This window comes from Cucurbita pepo, chromosome 12 (assembly GCF_057944985.1).
Source record: "Cucurbita pepo subsp. pepo isolate OVF chromosome 12, ASM5794498v1, whole genome shotgun sequence".
NCBI lineage: Eukaryota > Viridiplantae > Streptophyta > Magnoliopsida > Cucurbitales > Cucurbitaceae > Cucurbita > Cucurbita pepo.
The window spans coordinates 11918959-11929050 of record NC_141809.1 but is presented as its reverse complement, the minus strand read 5'-3'; the positions used below and the strand labels follow the sequence as shown (position 1 = coordinate 11929050).

The 10092-nt window shown below is 32.2% G+C and overlaps 1 protein-coding gene across 3 annotated transcripts; it reads left to right on the top strand.

The window, feature by feature from the left end:
• The first annotated feature begins 2832 nt into the window (after positions 1 to 2832).
• Positions 2833 to 10016, top strand: LOC111807181 (exportin-T). Of its 3 annotated transcripts, none has more exons than XM_087129348.1 (16): positions 2833 to 4911; positions 5034 to 5123; positions 5238 to 5327; positions 5432 to 5536; positions 5743 to 5802; positions 6077 to 6139; positions 6231 to 6326; positions 6481 to 6645; positions 7234 to 7407; positions 7545 to 7610; positions 7718 to 7816; positions 7914 to 8060; positions 8909 to 9104; positions 9196 to 9239; positions 9345 to 9432; positions 9712 to 10016. In XM_087129348.1, exons 1-13 carry the CDS (start codon positions 3184 to 3186, stop codon positions 8996 to 8998), a joined length of 2973 nt encoding a protein of 990 aa, XP_086985474.1. In that variant the 5' UTR covers positions 2833 to 3183; the 3' UTR covers positions 8999 to 9104; positions 9196 to 9239; positions 9345 to 9432; positions 9712 to 10016. The 3 variants fall into 3 exon arrangements, with proteins under 3 accessions (XP_086985474.1, XP_023548548.2, XP_086985475.1); XM_023692780.2 differs by lacking the exon at positions 9712 to 10016 and having other exon boundaries at positions 2833 to 2978; positions 3172 to 4911; positions 9345 to 9657; XM_087129349.1 differs by lacking the exons at positions 7234 to 7407; positions 9712 to 10016 and having other exon boundaries at positions 9345 to 9657.
• The last annotated feature ends 76 nt before the right edge of the window (positions 10017 to 10092 follow it).

Genomic DNA, 10092 nt, shown 5'->3' with positions numbered 1-10092 from the left:
TTTAAATTTTTGTGGCCATTAATTTAATTTTTATTTAAATATCTAAATACCTATTAATTATAAAATTGAAAAAAAAAATTAGGGCCAATTACTTTTTTTAACCACTTATTAAATACAAATTTAAATATTTAATGACTAAACTTGCCATTAATTTATTGCCTAAAAAAGACAAAATTAAAAGATTTATTTAATAACAATTTAATTTTTAGTTTTAAATTATTTTATAATTAAACTTACCAGTATTGTTTTTTTTTTTCCTTTAATTTAGCTAGAAATTTGAATATTTACTCAAGAATATTAAAAAAAAAAAAAACCAAACATAATTTCCTATTTATTTTATTGATATTAAAGTTTAAAATTATTTAATTGATTCATATATTTTCAAAGTATTTTCTAAGTTTTTTAAATTAAAAAATTATTAATGATTTTTTAAATATAAAAATAATACCCATTCCCACCGGAAAATGTACGTGGCCTTCTTCCCGGCCAAGTGAACGCCGGAATTTGGATTCCGGGGAGGATGGAATTTAGAAAATATTATTTTATTAAATTAATGCTCATTTATTTTGATATATGCTTCCATGGATTCGAATTCCCAATAATTTCACTTAAATTTTATTTTATTCTTTATATAATTTAAAATTAAATATGAAGATTTGCATAATTAAAATATTATTTTCCTTATGTGTCGACAAAATAAGGCAAAATATTCAGAATAAATAAAGGAAAAAAAAGTTGGGAATTAATAAAAAATATAATATTATTTTTTTTCAAGCTTATCGCAAAACCTAATTAATATTAAATAAATTATTAGAATTATTACGTCATCGAGAGAAAACCACTTTTAAATAATGTGTTTTCCCCCGGATTTGGATACAACGGGCCGGCAGTGCTTAATTTCTAAATTACTCTGAATTTTTTAAATTTTTTTAAAATTTATTTTAATGGAAATGTTTTATTTAAAAAATAACTCTAAAATTTCGGTTTATTAGTATCTTTCTACTGAAAAAAATTTAAAAAATATTATTTAATATTAATATCATATTTAAAAAATACTTATAAAATTTTAAAAATAGTATAATTAATGAAACTATCTCTTTAAACTTGATAGATCTTCAACTTTTTATTTTTTTTCTAAAGTGGGAAGATATTAGCGATAAGGGTATTTTTGTAATTTTGAATTTTAAATTAAAAAAATTAAGGGTATTAATAATTTTTTTAAAATTTGACCGTATGAAAATTAAATTTTAGTTTTTAAATATTTTTTTAAAAGTTTAAAGGTATTTTTTTTAACAAAATATTAATCATTTTCATTTTAACTTATTTATTTATATATTTATTTTCTTCAATTAAATATATTATTGAAACTTTTAAAAATTTAAAAAGTTAATATATATTTTTATTAATTTATAATACCTGAGAAAAAATATGTAAAAATTAAATATATGTTGGGTGTTATATAATAAATATTATCATAATTTTATATAGATAAAATATTTTTAACAATTTTACTATATAATTTAGGAAAATTAAATAAAAATGCTTGCATCCTATTTGGCGCTCGTTAGTGGATATCGCTTACGTCGGCAAATATTTCTCTCTTATTATTATATTTTTATTGTAATTATCGTCATAATTATTTTAAACGAACACAATTTCCTCAATTTTAAAAATATTTAATTGGAGACTAAAATTAATTTATAAAATATAATAGATTATTCCAAATTATTTTTAAAATCCTTGATTAGTGACACATTAACAAAAAACAAAAAAAAAAAAAGTCAACTAAAAAAATTAAATTATGTTGACTTTTGTGTTGGAAATTAATGATAGATAATTTAAGGTTTGGTTTAATAATTATTTTGCTTATTTATTTTTTAAATTATTTAAATAAATAAAAAAAAAACAAATATATGGAGACAACCTTTACTAATTTGTACTTATTTTTTAAATTATTGAAAAATGGTTTTTAATTGTTAAATAAAAAGAAAATTTGGATTTTTCCAATTGGGGGAATGTAGTGGGCTAGCACGTGCCCCGATCGCTTGCAAAAACCCACACCACGTGATCGGGTGGGTTGTCTATGAAATCACGTAACTTAACTCGAAGCAAGTTTAATATATTTTTATTTATATTAAATTATGAAAATTAATTAGATATTATTTAGTAATTATATAATTCTCTCCGTTAAAAAAAATTAAATAAACTAATATAATAATCGTTCGATGAGTTTGAATTCGCAAAGATATTGGGCCGACTGGTATAACTAATGGGCCCAGAATCTTCAATAATGGGCTTACTTGAAAAAGCCCATCAAGTCCCAACAGACTGGAACTCAAAATTACTAATTTACCCTTCATAATGCAGGACAGGCGGATGGTACTTTGGTCAATGGCGGTCTTCCCATCAGCAATTTAATGACTAATTTGGCGCGTGCATGACATTTTTTGACAATCGCGTGAGGATTATTCAGTTATATCATGTGGAGTTATATTTCCGAGAAAAGGGAACACGTCGGAAGTATTTTTTTATTGCCAACTTTACCCTCCTTTTTTTAAAAAAATATTAATTAACGCTAATCCGAATTTCCAACCATTATAATCTCACTTTATTTTTTAAAATCATTTATTTAATTAAATAGTTATTTTATTTTATATCTTAAATATTATATTTTATGAAATCTTGGAAGATTATATGAATTAGAATAATAATAAAAAAAAAAAATACACGATTTATCCAATTTTTTTAAAAATATTTATTATTTATTTAATTTCCGCTGGGATGATAATTACAAATTATCGTATAAATTGGCAACTTCCTCCAAATCACAAACCCTAGAGGGAAGAACAGGAAAAGAGAGGGAAAAAGGGAAGGAAAAAAACGAAAACGCCCACGAATTAAGTTCCATTAGAAAGCTTCCTAAAACACTACGCATTATAAAGATCCGTGAATTGATGATCTGAATCCATTAATAAAAGGTAAGCTTTCTGAGAACTTAATCTCGATCTCTCTCACTGCTGTTCTTCACTTCACATCACAAACCTCACAAAAACCCTTGAAGAATTTTTGTTCCTAATCTGGCTTGTTCTTTATGTAATCGCTGGTTTGCAGTGATTCTGCGTAAGGTATTGATAATATCTTTTTTGTTTGATTTTGGGCTGTGGGTTTGAGGTTTTAAGCGCCATGGATGACTTGGAGAAAGCAATACTTATCATGTTTGATGAAACGAGCAATGTGGATTCCAACTTCAAATTAAAGGCTAATGAGTATTGTGATAAGGTCAAAGCGGAATCGGCAATATGTAGTGTGTGTGTTGAGAAGCTTTGTTTTTCGAACATTGTTCAGGTTCAGTTTTGGTGCTTGCAAACACTTCATGAGATTATTCGGGTTCGTTATCCGTGGATGAGTGTCGATGAGAAGTATTTCATTAGAAATTCAGTGTTTTCCATTGTGTGTTTGGAGGGTATTGATGAGAACCACGCACTTCGAATTTTACGGGGTCCTGCTTTCATAAAGAACAAGCTTGCTCAAGTTTTGGTAACATTAATTTACCTCGATTACCCGTTAAATTGGCCTTCTGTTTTTGTTGATTTCTTATCTCATTTGAGAAAAGGGCCCGTGGTGATTGATATGTTCTGTCGGGTTCTGAATACATTGGATGATGAGTTGATTAGCATGGATTACCCTCGAACGCCCGAGGAAGTGACAGCTGCTGGGCGGATTAAGGATGCCATAAGACAACAGTGTGTCTCGCCAATTGTTGGAGCTTGGTATGACATTTTGTCTATGTATAAGAATTCTGATCAAGAATTGTGTGCAAGTGTGTTGGATGCGATGAGAAGATACATATCTTGGATAGATATTGGGTTAGTAGTAAATGATGTGATTTTGCCATTGTTATTTGAGTTAACCTTAGTTGATGGGCTGCTGGAACAACTTCGTGGTGCTGCAGCAGGGTGTTTACTGGCAGTTGTTTCGAAGCGGATGGATCATCAGGCAAAACTAACCCTGTTGCAGAGTCTACAAATAAGCCGGGTTTTTGGTCTGGTTGCTGCTGAAGATAGTGACTCTGAGTTGGTTGCAAAGGTAGCTAGCTTACTTACAGGTTATGCCGTTGAGGTTTTGGAGTGTTTCAAACGGTTGAGTTCCGAAGATTTGAAGAGTAATTCTTTGGAGCTGCTAAATGAAGTTTTGCCGTCTGTTTTCTATGTATTACAAAAATGTGAGTTGGACTCTGCTTTTAGCATTGTGCAATTCCTTTCTGGTTATGTTGCCACCATGAAGAGCCTTTCTCCACTGACGGAGAAACAACTTCTTCACTTGAGTCAAATATTAGAAGTGATCCATGCACAAATCTGTTATGATCCTGTATACCGACACAATCTTGATATCCTAGATAAGATTGGGAGAGAAGAAGAAGATAGAATGGTGGAGTTTAGGAAGGATTTATTGGTACTTTTACGTAGTGTGGGTCGTGTAGCACCTGATGTAACTCAGTTGTTTATTAGAAGTTCAATAGTAAGTGCTGCTGCTTCCTCATCAGATCAAAATGTTGAAGAGGTAGAAGCTTCACTTACACTTTTCTTTGCATATGGGGAATCAATCAGTGATGAAGTATTGAGAAATGGAAGTGGACTTATTGGGGAGTTGGTGACAATGCTTTTATCCACACGGTTTTCTTGCCATTCTAACAGGCTAGTTGCACTTATATATTTGGAAACAATTTTTCGATATATAAAGGCAGTGCAGGAGAATTCTCAATTTATTCATTTTGTTTTGGCTGCCTTTCTTGATGAAAGAGGCATACACCATCCCAATATCAACGTTAGTAGAAGGGCAAGTTATCTATTCATGAGGGTTGTGAAGCTTCTAAAAGCGAAGTTCGTTCCTTACATTGAGACAATTTTAACGGTATAAATCCCCTCTTTTATTCAAAGAATGTTTCAACTTTTGAAACATTGTATTCCCTTGTTATATTTCACACAACGTTGGGTGTCCCTGAGTTAGCTTCTGTCATCATGGTGAAATTTCAGAGTTTACAGGATACCGTTGCACGATTTACAAGCTCAAATTTTGCATCAGATGAACTTTCAGGGTCTGAAGATGGAAGCCACATATTTGAGGTTCCCCTTTTACTCATCTTTCTATGGTTTAACGTTTATTCCGAGTGCATGCATGTGCATATAGTGGTGCTTTGTTCTGTTCTTTGTATGCATACCTAATTTATTTGTTTACAGGCAATTGGTTTACTGATTGGGATGGAAGATGTGCCACTGGAAAAGCAATCCGATTATTTATCATCTTTGCTCAAGCCTCTTTGTCAACAGGTTGTCGCTAATTTGCTAGTATAATCTTTCTTAAATGTTTGGATCTCTTATTTGGGTTTATTCATTTTAGAAATTTGGAGAAAACTTATCATGCTTTAATCTAGGTTGAAGCGGTGCTCATGAATGCTAAGGCATTAATTCCAGAGGAGGCTGCTGCAAAGATTACTACCATTCAGCAAATAATTATGGCCATTAATGCCCTCAGCAAGGTCACTTTCTTTAATAACCTCTCTCTTGGGAGCAACATTTTTATCTCCCACTTTTTTCGTTCTTTGCATATAGTATTTTTTTTTTTGAAACGTGTATTGGTGTGGATGGTCTCTTTGACGTCTCTGTAATAGAACAATTGTTTCATCCAATGAGCTAAAGATTTTCTGAACTCAATTTTACCATTCTTCCTTTTTTGGTAATCCAGGGGTTCAATGAGCGGCTTGTCACAACAAGTCGTCCTGCAATTGGTCTGATGTTCAAACAGGTTAGCTTCCATGACCTTTTTTTTTTTTTTTTTTTGCCAATTTTCAAACTTGGAATGAAGAAATATATGTAAAACCACCTATAAATAGTGTCTTTCTAGCTGATGTTCAATTAGATTAATAGGCTTGTGGCTAATCGATTCATTTTGCTAGCATTTTTCTAGCTTCTATTGAGGATTAAATGGAGAAAAATATGAATTAAACTGCCATTCATTGAGTTATTATTACTTATCAAGTAATCATGTACCAACTGACGCACAATCTTCTTCAATTCAGACATTGGATGTTCTTCTCCAAGTCCTTGTTGCATTTCCTAAAATAGAGCCTCTGCGGACTAAGGTACAGGGTTAGATATAGATCATTATAGTTACTTCCTTTTCCATATTTTATAAGCTGCATCGGCACTGATGTTAGTTTCTTTTGAATTAAGGTCCTCTCTTTTATACATCGAATGGTGGAGACTTTAGGTGCATCTGTATTTCCGTATCTTCCAAAGGCATTGGAGCAGTTGCTTGAAGATAGTGAGGTACTGATAAACTCAGATTCAGTTGGCATTTGATCCATTTAGTAAATCTGATAAAAGGAGTAATCAGAGACACCTTTGTTTTTTGAGTGAAGCTTGTTCATTTTTATTATGTAATTATTTTAGAGCGTGACTTCGATTGCATGTTTTCTTGCAGCCGAAGGAGATGGTTGGTTTCCTTGTGTTACTTAATCAACTAATCTGCAAGTTCAGCACTTCGGTCCATGGCATTTTGGAGGATGTATTTCCAACAATTGCTAGTCGGATATTCAGCATTATACCAAGAGATTCAATTCCTTCAGGACCTGGAACCAATATTGAGGTACTCTTAATGTATTCTTTAATTCTGATTTTGTTTATATTTATTATATCATTAAATGGCATCTTCAAGATGACACTGGGTTTGGCATCAATGCACCTTTTGTGCATTTCAAATATGGCAAGTGATTTGGTTTCTGCTCTCATGTCACTGTTTTGACAGTGATGTACTAGAAAATAAATTCTAGAAATCTTGGGATGGTCTTTCTTTAAAAAAAAAAAAAGAAATAAAACTCTAAATGGTAAATGGTTAAAAATTAGGGTACTAGCTTTGATAGGAATCCTTCATTACATTGTTTGAAGTGGAACCCAAGTTGTACTTCTATGCAACATTTTTCATGTGTTATATTGAGGTGTCCATGTTGGAATCAGCATTTTAAATCGGGTGATTTGGCTTTCATTTTTTTATTTTACTTGGTAGTTGTTAATGCTGAATTTACACTGTAGCAAATTGAATTTATGAGCATATGTTATCTGACCTCTGTTGAACTACTTCGAGCATAGAACTTAATTCTTCAATGGTTTGCTTTCAATTTGATGAGGAGAGAATTTTCCATCCTTTATCTTATGCAAGGCCCTTGTGTCATTGTAGGAAATTCGTGAGCTACAAGAGCTTCAACGAATAGTCTATACGTTTCTTCATGTGATCACCACACATGATCTATCTTCCATCTTTCTATCCCCTAAAAGCAGAAGCTACCTAGAACCGATGATGCAGTTACTTTTAAATACATCGTGCAATCATAAAGATATTCTTGTTAGAAAGGTATAATATTGATTTCTGTATTTGACAGCTTTTTATGCTTCAGATTTTTTTTTTTTTTGTTTTGTTTTATTTATTCTTTTACTTTTTCATGTATGTATTTGGTTGTCTGAATCTGATCATTGTTTTCTGTGATCTAGGCATGTGTACAGATATTCATTAAATTAATTAAGGACTGGTGTGCCCGACCATCTGGAGAAGAGAAGGTAACTGTACGCCTTATGCTTTCCTTGTTAATTATGTGTCTATTCTCTTGAAAAATATAAACACTCTCTTCTTACCATGTTTTACTGCTTTTATGGTTTTGATTCAGGTGCCTGGCTTCCAAAGTTTTATAATGGAGGGCTTTGCAACGAACTGTTGCTTGTACAGTGTGCTTGACAAATCATTTGAATTACATGATGCAAATACTGTGAGGATGCTTTTCCGAATTATGTTTCATTTGTTATTGAACCCCAAGGATAGAGTTGCCTAATATTATATGCTTTTCCGTTTATTTTGGATGCCAGCTAATTTTGCTTGGAGAAATTGTAGTGGCCCAAAAGGTTATGTACGAGCAATTCGGGCAGGATTTTCTTGTACATTTTGTATCGAAGGGCATTTTAACTGCACACTGTCCTCAAGATTTGGCCGAGCAGTATTGCCAAAAGTTGCAGGTACCTACTGGCATCATTTAAAACTTCGTTTGGCACGTATCAGAAAGGTTACTTAGTTGAAACTGTGACCATATATATTTGCATTTTTAATTGTTATTTGATATTTGATATAATTATAAAATCTGGGTGATTCATGCAAGTCACTTCTCTACTTGTAATGTATGATAGATTTATGGTGTTTCTTCATGAATAAAAAAGGAGTAATGAACCCAGATGTCTTTCTGGCTGATATGTTCAACTTCAAACACTGGTTTCGACATGCTTAGATATTACATTTCTTTTGGAATTTCTGACCTCAAATGTTTCATGCTTTTGGGGTGTTTATGTGAAATCGGTTGATCGATATGTGAACTGTCATGAAAAAAGTGAAAAGGAAAACATAACGTAGATGACTTTTGTAAGGATATCTTATGGTTGGGAGGGTGAACAAAATTTCACTTCAAGCACGTTTTATATGATGTTTATTGGGTTTGTTATCTGTTCCCCGATTTTAAAGTAATATCGTTACTGACAGGCTAGATCGAGCGGTCAAATCCACCTTAAGTGGTTTGAGAAAAAAGAAAAATCCGCTCAGTTATGCATTTATGTATTTGTTTTTTGAATGAGAAGCGCGCTAAAAGCACAATAGCCTGGTATAGGGTATTTATGCTTTAGTGAAGTGCGTGATATATAAACACATAATATTAGAAAACTGCTTGAAGTATAAGATAGAGTAATCCAAGGATTGTCTGGCTATTAATGTCTCAAAGTTCATAAACAAGTGTCAACAAAATTCCTGCAAATAATATTCATAATTTTAGCCTAAAATGATGACCAGTTTTCGTATTCTGATGGGTTCTCATTTGCAGGGTAGCGACATCAAGGCGTTAAAATCGTTCTACCAGTCGCTTATAGAAAGTTTAAGAGTTCAACAGAATGGAAGCCTTGTTTTCAGATAGCATTGCCTGCCCACTTGGATGAAATAAGTTGATGAACTATATTTCCTGAGAACTCCATTTTGTGGTGTTTGCTCTGAAATATGATCTGCAATTTTGTTCACCTAGGGTGAGAATGGATTTCATAGTAATCTACTGACTACTGACTAGATTCATACCAAGATTATTTCTCTATTGACGTTATTTCAATAATCTTGTAGGAACTATTCTGTAAATACGTTCTCGGGGGTACTTAACGGATGAGGTATTTCTATTATCTTTATGTTCTTTTCATTTTACTTCCAGAATGGATATTACCATTAGAGTTGGCTCATTCTCTTCTTTATATCTCTTTGTTTTGCGTTTTCAGTTGTACATTGCCTGAAAAGATCTTATCAACCACAGATAGTTCAGTCAAATTTGGTTCGAAGTGGATCTACTCATTTACAAAGATCATGGTATTTTTTTTTGTCCATACCATTTGCTTAGTTCGTGTATTTTCTTACAACTTTTCGTTCTCGTTACAATACGTTTTACGATTATTTTAGACTCGATCAATTTTGTTCCTTGGTTTCTGGCTCTGCGCCACTTGATTAAGCCTTATCAATTCAGATTTGTATATTCTGGTCAAACATTAGCAGCATTTGTCATCATGAAATAAAATATAAAGTTTGAATTTCAAATTCAACATAGGATTAACCTGAAAATCCAATCTCCTCTTCTGTTTTTAATTACAGACATGGAGGTCTTGTTTAAACGTCGTTTTTAATATTTCGTCGGTGACTCTCTTCAGCCCCGGGTTGATAAATACATTAGATTTGGTCTATAAAGAGTCTGAAAAATGTGAATTGAGACCAGGTCTGTACATAAAATAACAGGTATGATGTCTCAGCTAGAAGAAGTCACCTAAAGGTACAGTATTATATTAAAGGGGAGCCAAGACTTTGACTTTGCAATCGCTTTCTGATGACTGACTGACTAGTTGTCCCCTTCTCCTCTGCTTTCTTTTTAAGTCTCTCATGCACCCTCAAATCCAAGAGTGTTTGACACTTTTGATTAAAGCCATAATTGAAGGTGAACATTCTTTTTCACCTCATAAGTACTGATTGATCGCCACG

What these genes read in the sequence shown, in the direction of transcription:
- LOC111807181 (XM_087129348.1), top strand. Translation starts at nt 3,184, where the DNA reads ATGGATGACTTGGAGAAAGCAATACTTATCATGTTTGATGAAACGAGC. An exon ending in TCAAGCCTCTTTGTCAACAG is followed by an intron (nt 5,328 to 5,431) that starts GTTGTCGCTAAT and finishes GCTTTAATCTAG; the next exon opens with GTTGAAGCGGTGCTCATGAA. An exon ending in GACCTGGAACCAATATTGAG is followed by an intron (nt 6,646 to 7,233) that starts GTACTCTTAATG and finishes GTGTCATTGTAG; the next exon opens with GAAATTCGTGAGCTACAAGA.